Here is a 21452-nt window from a genome sequence, read left to right as displayed (position 1 = left end):
TGCAGCGATCTCTTAGAACTTTTGGTCTGTTCCAAAGAAATACCTCGTCATAAACCAAGAGGAACCGGGTCAGCGTCTAAGGGAAGGCACTAGCACACTGAATCCTACGTGGGAGACGTAGCTGCCATCAGCTGTGGGGAGGCTGGGCCAGGGGTCAGAGGGCACGGGAAGGGCGGATGCAGGGCTGGAGGTGCTGACATCTCCCCTGAAATGCAGCAGCTGGGGGGGGGAGGCGTGAGGCTCTTAAGAACTCCCTGCTCCCCTGGTGATGGCGCTGGGCCAGAACTGCAGCCGACAGCCCAGGCTCCCAGCGCCTTCCTCAAGGAACATGCCTGGGGGGCGTGGCAGAATGCCATGTGCGGACCCTTTCTTGGTCCGCAGGACGGGCATTCAGACGCGGGAAGCCGACAGTGGTCCCGAGCTGCGGCGTGGTGCACCCTCTCCTGCGGGGCGCTTGCGCACAGCTGCCTGGGGAGGCACTGTAATGCATCCAGGCCTTCCCGAGGAGGAGCCGCAAGGCACAATCGCAATCAATAGGTGCAGGGGGGAGGGGAGGGAGGGAGGAGCTGAGAGAAGAAGGGGGAAAGAGAGAGGAGAGTGGAAGGGGAGGAGAGGGAGAAGAGGAGGGAAAAGAAGGAGGGGGAGTGCTAAGGGGAGGAGGGAGGAGAGGGAGAGGCTGTGAACCAGGGCGTGCAAATGCCCTGGCACCTGAGGGGCCGGGTGCTGCCGTGGCTTGCTGGGGGGGGGGGGGGCGGTTCCTGAAAGGAAATGAGCTGACTCAGCCGCGCATGGAGCAAGCTGCTCCCTGCAGGACAGCGAGCAGCCCGTGTGGCGGAGGCCCAGTGAGTTGAGCGAGGGCAGGGCGGGCGGCGCTGGCGCTTGCTGTCATTTGGACAGTGCACAGCACTCTGGGAGCAGGGAGAGGGAGGACACCAGACTATAAATACCGCAGGGGCTCGGATGCGCGCCCCAGCTTTCTGCCCAGCTTTGCCACTGGCATGGGGCTCTGCTGGGCCCAGGGCTGGGGCAGACCAGGAAGGCGGCCGGAAGACGGGCGCTGGGCAGCTGCTGGTGGGTCACAGCTACTCAGCGCTGGCCAGGAGGAAGCCGTGGGCAGGGCAGAATGGAGAGTGTGAGCGCACTTTCCCATCGGAACTTGGTGTTTGGTTTTCCTCACCAGCCTGATCTCAGCTCTGCTCCAGAAGAGCGAGACACGAGCCGTTGCATTCAGCCATCGCGGTACTGAGTGCAGAGGCATGCAGGCACGCAGATGCAGGATGTGGGGAGGCTCCCCTGCAAGTCCTCAGGCTGCAGCCTGTCTGGGCTGGGCCCTTTCTCTCTCTGCGCTCTCTAGCTTCCATGCCTCCACCTCCAGGAAGCCCCCCTGGAGGTGAGGCATCATTGCCTGGTGTTCTTGCTAGCTATCTAGTCAACAACCTGCTGGCAGGAAATAGCACATGTCCTGGGAGATGGAAGTCTCCCGCCTCCTGTCACAGAGCTCCAAGTTTACGTGCACTAGCGTACCCTTCCCGAGACCGAAAGGAAGACAATTCAGTGCTTTCTGGATGTGCCTCACCAGCCACACAGGACATAGGCCAGCATGGGGTGGGGGTGGGGAGACCCCCATAACTCCTGGGGCTCCTGAGTGTACCCCTGAGGGCCCAGTTCTGATGCAGGTGCAGCTCACCAGCAAGCCAGCAGGCTGCCGTGGAGCCCATGCTGTGCCAGGGGACAGGGGACGGGGCTCGATCCTCTCACTCGGACGCTGCCACGGCATCCTCTTCTCTTCAAATGGAAGCCTGGACGAGACCCTCTGCTTCCTCAGAGGTCTGCACCCCTGACTCTGACAGCAAATGCTGTGTGGGGTCTGGGGACCAGTCCTCTGTGGTGCTCTCCTCCCAGGTCCTGCCGGCTTCTCAGCACCAATTTGCCCGCACTCAGTGTTTCTCTAGCCTTACCTTTCCTGCCCCCAGCTGCTCCCGAAGGAGACTTCCGCTGCTTCTCCTGTACTCTGGTCACAGGATACAAGCGACAGGGAGGCCAACCGCAGGCCTCCAGGGAGAGCCCACGGGACACTTTTTGGCTTAGAGATACACCTCTTCCCCGTATGGAGTGGTACTGGTCAGAAAACCCATTGCACAGCAGGGTGGATCCCAGGATCGTGGCCTGAGGCACACAGCAGGCCAGGCCCGCGGCCAGCTCCCTGTCACTGTCACAACCTGGAACAAGGTCTGGGGCAACGGAAGGTCGGGAAACGGGCAAACGCTACTGGCTGCACTGGGCACTCACCTTGCTTTCTACAAGAATGGCATTTTTGTCCCCCCTCCCCAATTCAAGGACATGGGGTCCTCCTGGACAGCTGATGTCCCCCGCGTGACGCCGTGCGCCGGGCAGACATGCCACCGCTCCCCACCCCAGGTCTCTGTGCTGCCCTTGGCCACCAGGCCTGAGTCAGACTGCCAATGGAGAAAGGTCAACTAAAGACAAGCACCCTCTTCCTCGTCCTCCCCCCGGAGGACAGACCTGGCTGTCTGTGACCAGCCGCAGATGTTTTCCCAAACGAGCCTGAGGAGGTGTCCCGGCGCTGCTTCTGGTCACAGCTCCGCGGTCACCATCCGGAGGGGCCCAGAGTTCACGGCTGGGACCTGCTCTTGCTCACCAATAGGACTAAGGAGGATTAGAAGTTTACTCTGACAGCGCTTGGGGGCCAGCTGTCAGGCGGTGCCTTCCCAGTCCCCTGGGGCCTCCACACTGCCGTTGGTCACCTTCTTGACCTTCTTCATATTCTCCATCACTCCTGACGAAGTCACTCTGAAATAGGGAAGAAATCAGGCCAATTAGGGAAGCCACAGGTCTTGTAGCCAAGAGCGCCGCCACCGCAGTGCAGTCAGGTCGGGCCAGGTGCCGGCGACTCGTGCCTGTCAGCCTAGCCCCCCAGGAGGCTGAGACCTGAACCTCAACGCCAGCCTGAGCACGAACACCTGCAAAGCAGCTAGGAGGCTGTGAGACTCCCTCTCCATTAGCCAGCAAAGCTGAGCTGGAGGCGTGGCTCAAGTGGTAGAGTACCAGCCATAAGCAAGCAAGTTAAGCAGGAGTGCAAAGTACTGAGTTCAGAAGCAGTCCTCAAATCACCATTCCAGTTTTTTTTGTTTTTTAAAGAAAGAAAACACGTCAGAGTTTTCTGACGAGCCTCTCTCCTGGCTGGCTACGGAGTGCTGGCCGGGTCACTCGACCTCTCTGAGCTTAATAAGGAACTCACTTTCCAGAATGGTGGTGAGGGAGGGAAAACAGGGAAATGCGCCCTGCTGACTGCGGACCAGTTTTGTTTTTTGTTTTTCTTTTTTAGCCAGTCGTGGGTCTTCAACTCTGGGCCTGGGTGCTGTCCCTCAGCTCTTCATTTCAAGACGAGCACTCTACCACTTGAGCCACAGCACCACTTCTGGTTTTCTGAGTGGTTTATTGGAGATAAAGAGTCCCATGGATTTTCATGCCCGGGCTGGCTTTGAACCGTGATCCTCCAATCTCAGGCTCCTGAGGAGCTTGGATGGCAGGCGCGAGCCTGTGGGCTCTGGGCTGTGGAACCAGTGCTATGTGCTGTGTGACCAGGCTGGGCGGCGGCTGTCGCACAGCCAGTACTTGGCTCCCTGCATTGCACAGCCCCCAGTTTGTAGGTGGCACACATCGCGGGCAGGCTGACCGCCACACACGATTCCCAGTCAGAAAGGCCAGTGCCGGCCAGCCTCAGAGGCTGGTGCTGCGTCCTGACTGCGCCCCAACTGTGGAAGAAGGTGCAGGGTCTTAGCACACACAGGTGCTGCCTTCTTCAGGCTGCTACCCAGGAGCTCCAGCAGGGGGCCTCGTTGGGCCGTCAGTGTGAGGCACCGAGGAAGACCATGGGAACCACAAAGGTGAGCAGTGAGAACACTGCGTGGGCCTCGGTGGCCTCAGGAACGGGGGAGGCCAAGCTCTGCACAGCCAGGCCCACGGATACTGCCTGCCCAGCCTGCTCTCCCAATCAACAAAACCAACCCCGCCACCAGCTCCACACTGGCCACCCCGCCGCCACGCCCTCCCTGCGCCCTGCACCTACAGGTGGACCTCATGGCCTTAATGGGCCCAGGGTCAGGCCCTCTGCATCCAGGGGCCTGGAAGAGACAGGTCTGTGCAGGCGCTGTCCAGTGCTGAGCTGGGCCAGCTGTCCCACCCCCCGCCAGCCTCCATCATGCCGCGCTCCCATGACTACTTGGGCTTCCTCAGCTCTGCTCCTGTCCACAAGAACCCCCTGTCCTCCTCTTGCTCCTCCCCTGGCTGACAGCTGTTCCAAGCTCCGCCCCCTCCCAACCTAACCCCAAATGGGGTGGGTTCCCCGTGGCCCGCTTGTGCTGTGCGGCTGGGGCTGCTGCTCTAGAGCATCCTCTGTGGGCTGGGGCCTCCCTCACAGCGGCAGGTGGGGATCTGCATGCCACACGCTCGCCACGGGGACAAGGGCATCTGCCAGCAGAGAAGGCTGACAGGCTGACACAGCTCAGGACACAGTCAGCAGAGGGAGGGGACTGGCCCCCAGTAAAGTGGGGGACGGTGGGGGCAGGGTGAATGCAATGTGGAAGGCAGGAGAGGCAAGCCTGGCAAGATGCAGAAGAGCAGTTTCAAGAGAACATGGGCAGACGGAGAGAGGAGACCCTGCAGCCAGGCAAGGTGCAGGGACTGGAGCTGGAGACTAGGGAGGGGATAGGAGTATGGGGACAGGTTAGGTGGGTGCAGTGGGGTTCCAGCAGCCTCACAGTGCTTCCCTGGGGTGCTAGGTTCCACGCAAACCAGAAGGGGACAAGGTGCCCATACCCAACACGGGACCAGTGCCCACACCACCACCACCACCCGCACGCAGCACAGCAGTGGCCACTGCAGGCTGCTGTCGGATGGTTCAGGCTGAGGCAGCCCTGGGCATAGCTGTGTTTAAAGCTGCTACATGGAAGGGCCTGGCTGGGGGATGATGTCTGGAGTCTCAGCATGTGGGGTGCAGCGGAGGGCCAATGACTGTCCCGAGGATGGAATTCTGGACGAGAGCCCAGGGAGGCAATGTCCTGGCCCTGGGCCCACCCAGGCATTTCCCAAGGGACAGAAATAACGAGAGCATTAAAGCTGTGCGGAGCACAGAAGGCGCTACACCGAGTCTGCTTCTTAAAAGCTCATCCAATACTTTTCAGGTTGCTGAATTTTTTACAAGCCTCTCCGCAACATGGGCAGGCCCAAGGAGACACAGAAAAGCAGTCCGGGGGCACTTGTGGTTCTGTCCCTCCAAAGAGAAACACCGAACGAACGTCCCTGAACGTCCCGATTCACTTTCCTCGCCGAGTGCATGCGTGCCCCCGGTCATGCCACACACCCTGCACACACCTGCTCCTCAGCGAGGGCCTCCCTCCCTCCTGCCACGAAGCCAGGAAACACTTGTGATGAAGTGCTCTTCCCGTCCCAGGAGGGTAAACTGATGCCACACCAAGGGTCTGAGCCTCTCTCCTCGCTCTAGTTCCCAAGTCTGTTGGCATGGGCACCTTTCCTCGCTCCCTTCATCTTCCTCGCTGAATGAACACACATAGGCTCTTTGCTGAACTGTGAAATACCATCAGAGAGAAGCAAACAGCACACCAAAGCTTCCATCTCCGCAGCCTCTCTTCATCACCCAGGGCTGAGGCAGACATGGGGGCCGGGCACTCCTCCATGACGTTGCCGTTCAGTCCAGCGGAGGATGCTGCTGGGGGCAGGTCACTGGCCACGGAGAGCCCACCAGGCCGCAGGTGTGTCTGTACAGCATGGGCTGAGCATGCTGTTTTCAGTTAGCTACAGGGCTTGCTCACCAGCCAGCAGGGCGAGGCAGGTGCTCAGATCTTGCTACTTGTGCCAAGGGCTCCTGCTGGTCCCCACTGTGGGTAGACATGCTTTCTTACTCTGCACAGCGACATGCTCTCAGGGTCCCCCTGCAGAACTGGCTTCCCTTGGGCCCCGCTGGAGCAGCCGGCATGAAGAGCTGTCAAATGCCAGCTGCCCTGGCAGCCAGGCAGGGCTCAGTGTGGGCTGAGCCTCTGCCTCTGAACTGTGAAACGACAAAAGGCCAGGGCAGTACAGCAGCTCCTGGCAGCGTGAGGGACCTCAGGCTGGACCTGACCGTCAAACACAGCATGACCCGGCTCCTCAGACTCAGAGCCACCAAACAAAGACACTCATCGCCACTTATCATGGGAAACGACTGTCCTTTCCCCAAAACCAGGACCCCAGAGCCCTGCCCTGTAACGCAGGGGTCAGAGGCTGTGAGCTGCCAGTCCCCTGCCACAGGGTGACTGGGGGAGGGGCAGACTCGCAGGACCGTGAGGATGATTCCAGGCAGAAGCCCCCAATGGCGGGCCTGGCAGCCTGCTGTCAGCTGTGTCCTCACACACTGGCCCCACAGCACTGGGAGCAGGGGCTGGCCAGGAGGGCTCGTGCCCCTGTCCAGCGGTGTGGGAGGGCTGGCTGCTTTCCCCACACAAAGGGAGCGGGTAAAGGAAGAAAGGGAGGAAGGTATCTTACACGGATTCCATTTCCAGGTCATCTTCCTCCTGAGACAGCTGCAGGTAAGGGTTATCAGAAGCTGGACGGAATTTACACCCCGTCAGGACAAAGAACACCAGTGTGGCTGTTTCATCCAGGAGCTGTGAATTTAAAAACCACCCCAGGTCATCAGAAAGCAGCGGAACTAAACAATCCGACATTTCCCCAGCGTCTCTGCCCGCCAATTACCAACGCAGCATTTCCAGCTCTGAGCTGACACTGAAGAGGCATTACTTAGTCTTCTCAGGGAACTCCCACTTTCTGTTTTGAAAATTAGTCTCAATATGTAACTGGGCTGGTCTTGAACTCACAATCCTGCCTCAGCCTTCTGGGTGCTAGGGTTCCAAGTGGGCACCACCGTGCTCAACTGCACTGTACCTTTAGGAGACTGTTTAATACCCTTGCTGATCTATAGTGGTTAAAGCATTGAGTTGAATTCTTCAAGAACAAAGGTTTTTGGGCTGGGGGTATGGCTCAAGGGGTAGAGCACCTGTTTAGCAAGTGTGAGTCCCTGAGTTCAAATCCCAGCACTACCGCCTCCCTCTGGGAAAAAACAACAAAACAACCAAAGGTCTCTAAATCATTTGGTGGCTTCCCCTGGCAAGCTAATCAGTTCTATAATTTTGCAAAGAAATGTTACGATTAGGCCAGATGCTGGTGGCTCATGCCTGTAATCCTACTCAGGACACTGAGATCTGAGGATCATAATTCAAAGCCAGTCCAGGCAACAAAGTCCATGAGACTCTTATCTCCAAATAACCACCAGAAAACCGGAAGTGGTGCTGTGACTCAAGTGGTAGAGCGCTAGCCTTGAGTTGAAAGATAGCACCCAGGCCCAGAGTTCAAGGCTCATGACCAAAAAAAAAAAGTAATAATAGTAATTATAATAATACAGCATGAAAAGGAGCTCTGGATTCTGAACTACTCTAAGCTTTACAACTGAAGGAAAAGGCTACATCTCATCTAAGTTCTAATTACACTAGGCAAATCTTACTCTCTCTACTTGGTTTTTTTTCTTCAAAGACTTTTAAGATCAAAAAGCAAGACCAATAGTATAATTGTTTCCAGATTTCTCATGTACCCCAGCAGCTTTCCTGGACAAACAGCTAATCTTAGTTGTAGACTAGAAGCAACAGGAGGTCTTCATGGTTATTTCCAGATAGCAGAAGCAATCCTAAGACTCAAAGCTTAGGCCCAGACCCCACGATGCCCTGAGCACACGGCCTACCTGATAGAGCCACTTCCACTGGAACGGAACAGCAAACTTGAGGAGGAACGCGATGATCCTGGTAAAGTATATATAACACACGATCTAGGACGAGGAAAGCAACGAGGAGAAAAATCAACAGAAACCACAATACGTTTCTTTTCCCCAACAAGTAGCTTTCACAAAGGAACTGTGAAAAAGAAAACGGAATTACCCAAAGAAAATCGTTTGACATAGGGCTAGTTCATAAATGCTTCAGACAGGAAGAGCCACTGTGACTCACTGTCTTTGGGTGACTGAGACACTGACCACAGCCACTACCAGGGCAGGGTGACCCCTTCTCCATCTACCCACAAGCGAACCCTCGGCTTCCTATCACAGAGGCTGGAAGGAAGCGTTGGAAGTTACGACAGGGAAACCAAGGCCCCACAAGGGCTACGTGGCCTTCTGGTGTCATCGTCCGCAGTGGTGCAAACACTGAGGACTTAGGACAGGTTGAAACCATGCAGGACTGGGGAGGAGGCCTCCATCTCTCCTCCCTGGGATGGAGACTCCATGTCTGACTGCAGACTGTGCATTTGACCCGATACTCTCGGGCAGCCAGGCAGGCTCGCAGTGAAGGCAGGCAAGGGCATTATGTGCACTGTGAGTGTCAAGAAAGGCTCCAAAACACCTGTTTTGGAGGATGACATAAAAACCCATGCGGTGGGGTGGACTGTCTAACTCTATTTTGCTACTCAAGTTTCTGGACAGAATTGTTCAGAGGTGGTCAATGCTATAAGCACAGACAGGAGACCTGGAAACTTCTTTTAGGAGTCAGGAAGTGAACACCTGAAAGATGCACATCATACACGTTGCATGGAATCACAGCCCTCACAAGTTAGAGGTCTGGTCTGGTGGAATGCTACGGAGCGACCATGCCCCTTGCTGTCCAATGCTTGGTTTTGCAAAATCTGCAGGCCTGCCTTGTAAGAGAGATCCTTATTAATCGAAAGTATGAGAAATGTTATCTCAACGGTATGAAAGCAGCTTCCTAAAGGAAAAGGGAAAGAAGGGAAAAGAAAGGCTGCGGGGATCACAAGGCACACCCTGCTTCCCAAGGGATTCAGGAGAGCAGGTGGCAGACTGCCTGCGGGCGAGGGTCTGCCCAGGCCACACTCCTGCTGATTCCGTCTACACACCCAGCACGCAGTACTCTTTTAAGTAGTTACAGCACATCACAAATACTCCGGGCTTGTGTTTCCCACAAGAAGACAGTCCAGGGAGCCGGCAGACTGGCTCCCACCACATCTCTGCTTGGCTCACTGATAGGTGAAGGTTCCTGTTTTACTCACCAAGACGTAGTAATGTCTGAAAAGTTTCAGCTTCGCTAAGTTAATAGCAGCTAGAGAGAGAGAGAGAGAGAGAGGAAAGAAAAGGAAAAGCTTGTTAACTTCTTAAACTCCTGGGTTCAAGTTACCTCCAGCCCCAGTCCCCGCTGGGGCCTACAGGCATGTACCATAGCACCTGGACTTTCTCATTTTCAAAACCTTGTCCCTGTCAGGAAACCTTGGGTAGTTCTCCTCACCATCAGCAAGGAAGGGGGCATGCATCAGCAGAACGGGTGCTACTCAGGACCCCCTTGCTGTCGGGGTACACCCCACCACAGAAACCACTAGATATCCCTCAGGCCTCCAAACCGCCCAGTGCCAGAGCCCTACCACTGGAGCTGGAGGGAGAGCTGCCCCCCACAGGCTGCCCAGGGCGCCATCTGGGCAAGCTCCCACCAACCAAGGCACCAACGTGGCAAATTCAATTAACCCTCAGGTGCACTGCAAATTCGACCTGAGCTTCCATTACATGCCTCATAATAAGCTGTTTAAATGCAGCCTGCCAGGGGCAGGCAAGGTCAGCCCAGCCAGGATATCCAGCTTCCTGACACAGCCCACGGCCATTCAATATTGATGAGCAGAGGGCAGCCTGGCTCCCTCCCCATTAGCCACCCTTCCATTCATCACAACCCTCCTGCAGGAGGCAAATTAATTTTGCTTAACAGCATTCAATTACTGATTCCGCTTAAGAACAGGACTGTGGGTGGCAAAGGTTTGGATTTCCTCCCCCTACCATGGGGGGGGGGAGTGGTGGTGGTGGGGAGTAACCAAGCTTAGGAGAGAAATTCCTGGAATTGTAAATTATCTTCAAGGTGATTACCAGTTGTGAAAGGACTTCCTACAAACCGAGTGCATCCATTAGGTGGGGGGAGTAGTTCAGGAAGGTTTCCGAGGAATCCTGGCGCTAGGTCAGGGCTTGAGCACCCACGCCCAGAGCAGGGATGGGCTGGGACACGTGTGCATACACACACAGCAGCGGGAAGAAGGGGGATCACAGTCCACAGATCACCAAATGGTATCTCTTGAAACATGTCCGGGAGACTTTTTTTTTTCTTTCTGGTCGTGGGTTTAATTCTGGGCCTGGGCACTGTCCCTTAGCTCTTCAGCTCAAGGCTAGCACTCTACCACTTGAGCCACAGCGCTACTTCTGGCTTTTTCTGCTTATGTGGTGTTAAGGAATCGAGCCCAGGGCCTCATGCATGCAAGACAAGCACTCTACCACCGAGCCACCTTCCTAGCCCACTTTTTTTTTAAGGTCTGAAATCTCCCCCCCCCCCCCCCCCCCCCGCGCAACTCAAACTCAGTACCTGTGGCTTTTGCTCACTGGCTAGCACTCTGCTAGCAGAGCCACACCTCCAACCCTACTGGGAGACTTTTAAAATCTGGTTCTCACCCTTTGTTGCATTAAGTTACTACACAGTACCAGCCCCTGACTTGTGCCAGGCCTGGGGTATAAGCAGGTCCCTGGCAGTCAGGGCTTCCACCCTGCCAGAGTTAGACACCCAGTAGATGGCACCAACGGGGAAAGGCCCAAGGATGGCTCTTTCTATCCAGGGGTGAGCAAGGCATCACAGAGAGTAGAGCTAAGATGCACTGGACTGACTAGTCAGAGTGCCCATTGTTATGACCCATCTGTGTCTTCTGCTCCAATGGCCACATTCAATGCGAGGACTGGCCAGGACCCCACTCTGCCACACAGCCAGATACCAGATGAGAAGTACAGCCTCCAACACAAGCAAATACATCTTGAACCAGCTCTGCACTAGTGGGTCAGCACCTCAGAAGGCTGACATCTAGAGAATTGTAGTTTTCAAAGCCAGCTTGAGCAGAAAAGTCTGAGAAAGACTAGCTCCAAAATTACCAGCAAAAATCTGGGGTGGAGGTGTGGTAAGTGATAGTGTCAGCCTAGCAAATCTAAAGCCCCAAGTACAAACCCCAGTTCTGAAAACAACCACCACCACCAAACAAAACGAAAGAAAAGAAAAACAGCTGGGCACCAGTGGCTCACACCTGTAACCCTAGCTACTCCAGAGACTGAAATCTGAGGATCACGGTTCAAAGCCTGCCTGGGAAGGAAAGTCCATGAGACTCTTATCTCCAATGAACCACCAGAAAACTGGAAGTGGCGCTGTGGCTCAAATGGTAGAGCACTCGCCTTGAGCTGAAGAGCTCAGGGACAGTGCCCAGGTCCAGAGTTCAAGTCCCACTAACAACCAAACAAGAAAACGTGAACAGGGCTGAGAAGCTGGCTCAGTGGTAGAGCGCTTGCCTTGCATGCCTGAGGCCCTGGGTTTGATTCCTCAGCACCACATAAGCAAAAAGAAAAAAGCCAGAAGTGGCACTGTGGCTCAAGTGGTAGGGCACTAGCCTTGAGCTGAAGAGCTGAGGGACAGTGCTCAGGCCCAGAGTTCAGGCCCCACAACCGGACCCCCCCCCCAAAAAAAAAGAAAACGTGAACAACAATTTTTCCTCTGTGAATGATTCAAATATCTGAAAGGTGATCTCTGAACTTTGCTTGCTAATAAATCCTAACAAGACTCCCGGTGTGCCTGAGAGCTGCCAGGCATGCAGAGAAGAGCCAAGGCTCATTCCCCATCTCAGCACCAGGGTTGGGAGGAGAAAGAGAGGAACTGAGAGAAGGCCTCGGGCAGGCGCGGGAGCAGGGTGAGTGAGTTAGCAGAACAGGCTCTCCCAAACATGAGAGGGCCTGGTGGGTAGGGCCAAGAGCCTGAACTTGCCCACCTCATTGGTTTTAGGGGCCCAGGGAGCTTTAAGAGAAAGAACCAAAAGTAAGAACCCAGTGGAGTCAGACGTTCTGGTGCCTAGCAGCCCTCTGAAAGGGGTGTGGACAGGGCGGGGATCAGTCTCACCAGGCCGGCACTGTGTGGCTGAGACAAGGCAGGGCAATGGAAGAAGTCTTAAGGTACAGTCTGATGATCTCTTTCCTTTCCTTCCATGGGGGAAAGAATGAAGGGAGCCAGCAGGCTCTCAGAGGACAATGTGGGCCAAGGCCCTGAGATTCTGATGGTCACGTACAGGAATGTGCACAGAATGCGCCACCCCAGCACCTCCTGACATCGTCTGCCACTGTCATACTTCTTGGGCTGAATGCTCTCCCGAGGAGGCAGGCTGCAGATCCCCACTGGTGAGCCTGCACAGCAGAGAAATGCCACTACGCCCAGGTGCCATGCCATCTGGACCAAGGGACCTTGGGAACAGACAGAGCTTCAGTGGTTTCCAGCCAAGGTACGGCACCTGTGTAGGGATGCTGCTGGCAAGGATCAGGCCTCTGCAGCTGAAGCTCTTGAGCAAGAGCTGCCACAGCAAGCCTCTTCATGGAGGAGACACAGGCCATTACGGGGCTGGCACACAAGCAGCGGACGGCTCCTGGTCAGCACAATAGGCTGGACGGTACAGTATTAGAATCGGTAGGATCACACGGGATTAGTCAACACTAAAGGTGGCATTTACTGTGTCATGGCAGCTGCCACAACTGGCAGGAATCCAGGCCCTAGGAAGCTAAACCAGGGCACATGGGAAGCGGGAGTGCGGAGAGCCAGGTTCTCTGAAAGAAGCCCTATGAGGCCCGGGCAGGACAGGGCAGCCAGCCCAGGGGCCAGTAGCCAAGAAGCAGGGTGCAGCGTGGAACCCCAAATCTCCCTGGATGGCGGAGGTTGACAGCTGGCTGCTCTCTGGCCACCAGGGGAGCTGGACTCCCTTGGGAGCTGGCCTGGCTATTTCTGACCCTGCCTCGGAGCAGCAGCAAATATGGTAAAAGAACGAGCAGGGAGAGGTGCCAGAGGCCCGCACTCAGCCCTGCAGCCTGCAGCACAAGGCCCGCTGCCTCCCCCCACCCCCAGAACAAAGGAGGCCCCAGTGACCTGGAGAGCATATCTAGGAGCAGATAGCCAGGCAGCCTCCAATCCCACGGCATCTGCTAGGAATACTCAGAGGACCTGATGGAGGGGAGGGCCAGCACCCACCCTCGCTCCAGGAGCTTCTGCCGGTTCCTCCTCCTCTGAATCAACCAGGAAAACGGTGACAAGGCAGGCAGGACAGGCTGTGAACGCTCAACTCTGGCCTGCGGTAGAGCGACCAGCGTAGTGTGCATGGTCGCAAGAGAGCTGGGCCTCCTCAGCTCGCCGCATCTTCTGCCCCGCACCTTACCTCACGTCACCCCCTCCCTGGCTCTCTTAGGTGGACTTAGGATGATGACAAACATTCCGGGAAGCGGAACACGGCTGCCATCTCCCACACCAGCGCCCTAGGTCTGGTGAAAGTGAAGTGAATTACTCAGTCTCCCAGCGCAAGAGAAGCCAGTCTTCAAGCCCCGGGCCACCTCTCCGGGAGGCCTAAACTAATACCACCCACACGTCACACTGAGAGCAGCGACTCAAAGCTCTGAACCCACTGGCGGTTAAAGGCAATGCAGTCATGATTCCAAGTGCTGGTGCTGCCCTGGAGCTGCCAGCAGGCTGCTCTGGAAGCTGGTGCCGCGTGATTCACGGCGCGCGCAGAAGCAAAGGCCCCTGACAGCCTCTTAGCAGGAGAAACATTCCCCACAAGTTCTTCCCCGGGCACAGAGAACGGCTTAAAAACATCCCAGCACCCCAGCACGCCTTCCGCTCAGCCTCGTGCCTTTCTCTTAGCCTTGTCCCCGCCGCGCACCAAGGGAACAGGAAGAAGTCAACACAAAAGCTGAGGAGAGGAGGAGACGGCAGAGCCTGGCTGGCAACCCACCTCCCGCTCTGCTCCTCCTGGGATCCAGTTAAGCGCTGGCTCGGTGGGCCCTGCAGGGGGATGGGGGAACAAGGCTCTCCTCCACAGTCATGAGCAGTTGCTGCAAGGCAGGGTGAAGACCACACAAGCCCCGGGGCCACACTGACCAAAGCCTTGAATAGGAGATCCCTGACAAATCGACACAGTGCCTGTGCCGGGAGCAGCTGTGGGAAAGGTGGAGATAAGAATAATGAGGTAGAGGAGCTGGGAAGGTGGCTCAGTGGTAGAGCGCTTGCCTTGCATGCATGAGGCCCTGGGTTCGATTCCTCAGCACCACATAAGCAAAAAGAAAAAAAGCCGGAAGTGGCACTGTGGCTCAAGTGGTAGAGTGCTAGCCTTGAGCTGAAGAGCAGCGCCCAGGCTCAGAGTTCAGGCCCCACGACCGGACCAAAAAAAAAAAAAAGTCAGACGAGGGCTGGGAACATGGCTCAGTGGTAGAGCACTTGCCTTGCATGCATGAGAACCTGGGTTTGATTCCTCAGCACCACATACACAGGAAAGGCCAGAAGTGGCACCGTGGCTCTAGTGGTAGAGCGCTAGCTTTGAGCTGAAGGGCTCAGAGACAGCGCCCGAGTTCAAGGCCGACAACAACCACAAAAAGAATCTGAACCAATGTCCAGCTCCCCCCAGCAAACTGCTTCCAAATACACCGCCTGCAGCCCTCACACACCACGAGATTCTGGACAGACAGCAAGGTGGCTAAGTCAGCTGCCCTTCTGTGCGCTGTCTTGTGCTTCAGGGCGGGTGAACTGAGGCATGCAGAGGTAACCACATAGAACCAGCAATTGGCTCTGTGCTCCACCGTCTGTTCTGAGGGTGAGCCCCCATGCCCCCCAGCACAGGCACACTATTGGCGCCCTGCGACTGCTGCAGGTACCCCATGTCTACGCGTCACCTGTGGGTGCTTCCATAAGGGGTCATGGCCATGACTCTGGAAGTACCATCAACAGAACCATCTTAAGGGCAGAGTGACATAAGCATTTGTGGATCAGCTCAAAGTCATTCCACTCTAATTCTCCCTTCTTCTCTCAAAGGGCTGGCGTGCCTGTGGAGGAGAAATGGCACCCAGCTTGCCATCTCTTCTCTGAAGAAGTCCCTTACTGCCACCTTCTGGGAAACATGGGGAACTACCTCGCAAACTCCCATGAAGGAGCATCTGGGCTTGCAGTTTTTCGCTATACAGGTGCTGGAGGACAGTGAGGACTATCTAGAGCCCCACTGCCGCGCCTCTACCTCAGGCCGATCCTAGACTGCCACCACCTTATGGGAAGCGAATGAGGGGCAGGAAGGAGTCAGAATGAGGATGAGGGAAAAGACACTGGTGAGGAAGCTACAACACAGCTTGCCAACTGGGAATGTAAAACATTTTACAGTGTCTGCAGTTGGATAGTAAGAAAAAAAAAATGCCAGGCACTGGTGACTCACACCTGTAAATCCTAACTAGTCAGGAGGCTGAGATTTGAGGATCGAGGTTCAAAGCCAGCCCGGGCAGGAAAGTCTGTGAGACTCTCATCTCCAATAAACCACTCAGAAAACTGGAAGTGGCGCTGTGGCTCAAGTGGAGCACTAGCCTTCAGCTGAAAAGCTGAGGAACAGTGCCCAGGCCCAGAGTTCAAGACCCACAACTGACCAAAAAAAAAAATCAAAGTATGTAAGATGAAAGAGATAGGTCTCAACACTTTAAAATTATTTTTTAAAAACCCTACTCATTACATTACAAAAATCGATTGCCTTTTATATAAATGCAAAGACAGGGAATACAGAAGTTCAAGAATGTTACTGAGGGCTGGGAAGGTGGCTCAGTGGTAGAGCGCTTGCCTTACATGCATGAGGCCCTGGGTTCAATTCCTCAGCACCACATAAGCAAAAAGAAAAAAAGCAGGAAGTAGAGCGCTAGCCTTGAGCTGAAGAGCTGAGGGACAGTGCCCAGGCCCAGAGTTCAAGCCCCATGACCGGACCCCCAAAAAAAACAAAAAAAAAAGAATGCTAGCTGGGCACTGATAGCTCACGCCTATAATCCTAACTACTCGGAAGGCCGAGATCTGAGGATTGAGGTTCAAAGCCAGCCCAGGCAGGAAAGTCTGTGAGACTCTTGTCTCCAATGAGCCACCAGAAAATCAGAAGTGGCGCTGTAGCTCAAGTGGTAGAGCGCTAGCCTAGAGCCAAGAGTTCAAGCCCCATCACTGACCAAAAAAAAAAAAAAGAATGTCTCCAACAGTTACTGCAGAAGGTGGGCGTCGACGTTTGCAGCAGGCGCTTCCTGCACCCCATTCTAAGCAGGTCAGGGCTCTCTGTTCCTCTAGGGGAGCCATCAGCACATGGCGCAGCTATCTTCGCTGTCGACAGTGCAGCTGGTGAAATGTGTCACCAGGGAGCCACAGATGGGGAGATACCACAGACCAGGAGTGAAAGAGGAGAATGTCAACGAGGGAAGGGCTAGAGACAAAATCCAAGGAGGCAGAGGACACTGGAGGCTGGGGGGGAGGGGCACTAGGACTTGCACACGGATCAGCTCTCAGCCTGGGCAAGATCTTCACATGAGAGGCAGCCCAGAATCAAGAGTGGCAGGAGCCTGGGGGATGGAGCGAGCCCACAGTAACTGGCTGTTCTGACAAACTGGCGAGAGCCTAAACAGATCGCAGCATGCGCACCTGATAGGGAAATTCAACATCGAGAAATGGTGTTATCCAGAGTCAACAAAGGACCTCAACAGCCACGTTAGCCCAGCATTATTCAGCCCAGTTAGAGAGACAGCCCAGATGCCCCACCATGATAAATGAGTGAAGAAATATGGCATGTACACACACACACACACACACACACACACATCTCATTCATCCACAAGGAACAATATGTCATTTGCACATGCCTAACATGATAAAGTGCTGGTTCAATCGCTATTTGTTTCTAAATAGACCAAAAATTTTTAAATGAAATAATATATCAAGTATATACCATGGCTGTTGGAAGTGTATAGCCATCGTGTGTGTGTGTGTGCGTGTGTGGTTGTGGGGCTTAAACTCAGGGTCTGGCGCCTCGCCCCCAGCTCTTTTGCTCAAGGCTAGTGCTCTACTACTTAGAGCCACAGCTGTACTTCCAGTTTTTGAGTGGTTAATTGGAGATGAGTTTTCTGCCTAGTCTGGCTTCAAAGTGTAATCCTCAGATCTCAGCCTCCTGAATAGCTAGGATTACAGGTGTGAACCACCAACACCTGGCTAAGCCATTTATTTTTAAAAAGAACTCCCACTGCTTACTTTTTTTTGACTATTAATGAACAAGGTGCCTTGCAGAGCGCTGCCATCAGCAGAGGGCTGGAGGAGCCGTGCGCTCTCCAGCCTCACGTTCCCAGCCATGCCTGGCAGCCTGGGCCCATGGAATGGTTCAAGACAGCCCCGTGGAGGAAGCACATGGTGCTGCCTCGTGGCCTGCTTCCTGACTCAGGAGGCAGGCTGAAAACAAGGAGATGTGCAGGGCTATGACAGGTCATTCTGAAGGTGCTGCAGGCCTCAGTCCCACCTTCATGAACCTGGACCCAGCTCTTTGGAAAGCATGTTGGTGAAGTGGGCAGGAAGGCCAGCTTTGCAGCGCACCCCCGTCCACAGACCTGCTCCTCCAGGGAAGTGTGATGAGCTCTGCTTTCTGACTCCGCTTTGAGAAGGTGAAAATCACAGTCACGAGTGGGAATGAAATGAATCACCAGTTCTGCAGCCATCACCCCCAAGCCTCTTCCTGCAGCCAGTCTCTGGAGCACCCCACACCTGCCCTTAACACCTCCCCGATCGTCCAGCTCAGGAGTGTCTGGCATGCAGACTCAGGGAGAGCAAGCAACACAAAGGGCCAGGAAAACTTGCCTTTTCCATCTGTGGCCGAGGCTTCTTGTAAATGTCTGATGGACCTAAAAATAAGCATTGAGAGAGATTAGCTGACAAATTTTCATTCTTCTCTAGTTATGGCTCCAGTACAATTCCCCAATTATAAACCAAAAGGATTAGACCACAAGACTTAAGAGCACACTTCAAAAAAAAAGAAAGAAAAAAGCAAAGCAATCTTCGACAACCCACACTTTGCCATTTATGGTGCTTAAGTCTGTGAGGGTGAAGATGCCCTCTGCTGGCAAAATCAAATTATGGCAACAAGTAAATCTGGCTGGGCTGGAGTGAGGAGCAAGTTACCATTTAGCCCTCCTGATAGCTCCTCCTGGCCACCTGGGCCAAGCTCAGGACAAGAGCACATCATTGAACTCATGAGGAGAATGGGTCTTAGAAGAAAGTCACCGTCAACTTTTTTCTTTTGTCTGTCGTGGGGTTTGAACTCAGGGCCTGGGCACTGTCCCTGAGCTTCTTTGTGCTCAAGGCTAGCTCTCTTACCACTTGAATCACAGCACCACTTTGGGTTTTTGAGTCGTTTATTGGAGATAAAGAGTCTCTCAGGGACTTTTCTGCCTGTCTAGCTTTGAACCGCGATCCTCAGATATCAGTCTCTTGAGTAGCTAGGTTATAGGCGTGAGCCACCAGCGCCCGACTCACAGCCAATTTCTAAGTCTGGGTCTGGGAGCTGGACATGTGGCTTCACACAAACGCTCTCCACTGAGATTTGTAAGTGCACAGAACAGCCTCCAGGGAGCCTTTCTCTGCTGGTAACTAATTGCCATCATTAACACTCAGGAGGGGACAGCAGCACTGCTAAGGAGGCTGCAGACTGGCATTCTAGGCATGTGAACAGTCACCAAGGAAGACTGTACCACGTTCTACACCGCGGCTATCTGCTGACCCATCCCATTAAGACCAAACCATTCCCACCACTGGGCCTGCAGAGCCTGGCACACCTCAGGATGGTGGCTGCAGGGCACAGCACTAAGAAACATTCAAATGGCTATGGCCCAGACCAATAAGGACAAATGGAGTGCTGCCCTTGCCAGCCTGCTCTCTTCCACTAAACCAACAACTTCCATCACCCTGCACGAGATGGAACAGGGATAGTGATTCCTGTCAGACAGCGACTGGGCATGAACGCTGTTTCCAACAGAAGTGGTGCCAATGGGCTGCCATTCTAGGCATGAAGCAAGCCACCCTCCAGAGCGCTGAAGACCAGCACCAGCTGTTATCACTCTCCCTCGTTTCCCCTCTGAATGGTAAGAAAAGCTCACTCGGGGAACTCTACTAATTTCCTACCCAAGATGATAGCTGCTGTGTATGATCAGGCTCATGCTGCTAAGTTCTCATTTCTAGACTCTGCTACTGTGTGAGCACTGGGCCTGCACGGCCTCGCAAAGTGACCTCAGAAGACATAGGTCCCTAGGATTGGTTTGGGGTGGCCTGGGCCTCATGACTTGTGTGATTTGGTCAGCTGCTGCTCGGGGACAGCCGAACTGCAGTGAGCCACACCCCCTGCAGGCTACGCACCACACCACAGGGAAGAGGATGGCCCCACAGCACAGCAGGTCCACCAGGAACAGAGAGTCCTTCCACAAGCTGTATTCCGTCGTGCCCTCCTCGGTGGACTCGATGATGATGTAGGCCACGTTCGCCAGGACCTACAGGACAGGAGAGGTTGTGGAGGCCTCGAAGCCTGGGTGACTGCTACGACAGCAGACCCGGTGGGTGCTCAGCCAGGCCTGCGGACCCCAGCCTGAGAACACAGCGCTGTCCCCAGTCCCACCGGCCCTTGTGGAACTCTGACCCTCTTCTACAAGATGTAGTCTCTACGTGTCACAGACTAGCGCAGCAAGAATGGCAGTTTGAGCCCCAGGGCTGAGCAGCTACCCTGCTCCTCACGGGTGGAAGTCCAGGCCAGGCCCCTCACACTGCGCACGCCCCACTTCTTCCCTGTGGCTCAGCTTTAGCCACATTGGATTCCGCTTCTGAAGCGAAGCTTTGCCTGGGATCTGTCCCACAGTCACGGCAAGTGTTTCAAATGCTCGCTGAGATGCCTCTGAGCATAGCAGAAATTTACAATTTATTTGCATGTTCTTTTGAAGATTACTGTTAGGAGTACCTGCAGGGATCAAAACCCCATAGGTCTGCACTCAACTTCAAGGAGCTGAGGAGGTCTTGAAGTGTAGTTTCTCTTTCCATCCAGGACTTATTAGATTCTCAGAGAATCCAATCCTCACTTAGTTCAAATGCAAAACCAATTGTGGAATTTGTCTTCCCACCAGCCCCAGCTGTGGCTTCTTCCCGCAACTGTTTTCCCGAAGCCTTCCACATTTTGAAATGCTTTGTTGATAAAATGGCAGTATCTGGGCATCCTCACAAAGAAGACTATTGTGCTAGAGGGCAAATGGATGCAGGAGGCTTTCCCACAGCTCTCCATCCAGCCTGGGCATTCAGACAAGTGACCATCGAGCGATTCCCAAGAGTGTTCAAGGACCTGTTTCAGTGTGTTGGAATTCAGAAAGCAAAGCTCCACTCCCAAAGGCAGAAATGGGTTTCCAGGCCAGCGGCCGCCTGCTCTGATTGGACTTGGGGCTGAGCCCTGCTAGGAACTGAGAGGGAACAGCAGCAGATGGGTCCCTCACCTGGAGTGGGATGACAATCATGAAGATCTTCTTGTCCTTATCTGACAGGATGTGCTTAATGAAAGCCCAGCCCGTGCCGATGAGCGCGATGGTGATGAACAGCAGGGCCCCTTTCAAGCTGGAAGAGAAGCCAGAACGCAGACCCCAGTGAGGCTCCTCACACCCAATGACGTCACAGTCGCGTCCCCCCGCCTTGTGCTTTGTGTGACACACATTGTATACTTACAGGTGTGTTATGTAGTACACAACGGCCCAGCCCTCGATGGGAAAGCCCTGCGAGGAGATGTAGTGGTAGTCGATCTGAAAGCAAACAGATGCAGCTCAGAAAGGGTTACTCAGCACCCACCCAGGCTGCATGACACACAGGACCCAGGGGAACTCAGGATGGGGGTGCCCCAGCACCCCACCCCACTCAGCCCAGGTCCTACTCTTGAAGTAAACAATTCACTCTGGCAAATGGCTGCATGCTTTCTTAAAAATAAAAACAAAAAGAAAATGATCCAAATGCTGTAGGTCTTCTCCACATTCTAGTCAAGAACTTTTCCTCTCATACAGCTGCTGATGCTATGCGGGGTGCCAGCCTGCCAGGGGGGACATATAGGCATAATAATCTTGCTTCAACTACTTCATTCTTTAAAAAAAAGGAGAAAAAGAAGAGCCAGGCACCAGTGGCTCATGTCTACAATCCTAGCTATGTAGGAGGCAAAGATCTCAAGTTTGTGGTTTGAAGCTAGCTCAGGCCTAGTCCCTGTGACTCTTATCTCCAACTAACCACTCAAAAACTGGAAGCAGCCAGGCGCTGGTAGCTCACGCCTGCCTAGCTACTCAGGAGGCTGAGATCTGAGGATCTTGGTTCAAAGCCAGCCCAAGCAGGAAAGTCCATGAAACTCTTTTTTTTTAATTAATAAGTTTTTTTTTTATTGTGAAAATACCATATAGAGAGGTTACAACTACATAAGCAAGGTAATGAGTACATTTCTTTTTTTTTGGGGGGGGG

The 21452-nt window shown here is 54.3% G+C and overlaps 1 protein-coding gene across 1 annotated transcript in view; it reads right to left on the bottom strand.

Annotated features, from left to right (window-relative positions):
- Positions 1-2177: 2177 nt before the first annotated feature.
- The window catches only part of Gpr107 (G protein-coupled receptor 107), a 59461-nt gene continuing 40186 nt past the window's right edge, over positions 2178-21452 (bottom strand). Inside the window, exons 8-15 of the mRNA XM_013021282.1 lie at positions 20682-20755; positions 20456-20573; positions 19341-19471; positions 17790-17833; positions 9124-9173; positions 7811-7894; positions 6562-6683; positions 2178-2811 (exon numbers count right to left, since the gene is read on the bottom strand). Of these exons, the coding sequence (XP_012876736.1) occupies positions 2715-2811; positions 6562-6683; positions 7811-7894; positions 9124-9173; positions 17790-17833; positions 19341-19471; positions 20456-20573; positions 20682-20755 (720 nt within the window). The 3' untranslated portion in view covers positions 2178-2714. The remainder of the gene's footprint in view (positions 2812-6561; positions 6684-7810; positions 7895-9123; positions 9174-17789; positions 17834-19340; positions 19472-20455; positions 20574-20681; positions 20756-21452) is intronic.

This window comes from Dipodomys ordii, unplaced genomic scaffold, assembly GCF_000151885.1.
Source record: "Dipodomys ordii isolate 6190 unplaced genomic scaffold, Dord_2.0 Scaffold55, whole genome shotgun sequence".
Classification (NCBI taxonomy): Eukaryota; Metazoa; Chordata; class Mammalia; order Rodentia; family Heteromyidae; genus Dipodomys; species Dipodomys ordii.
This window is presented reverse-complemented; position numbering and strand designations above follow the sequence as displayed.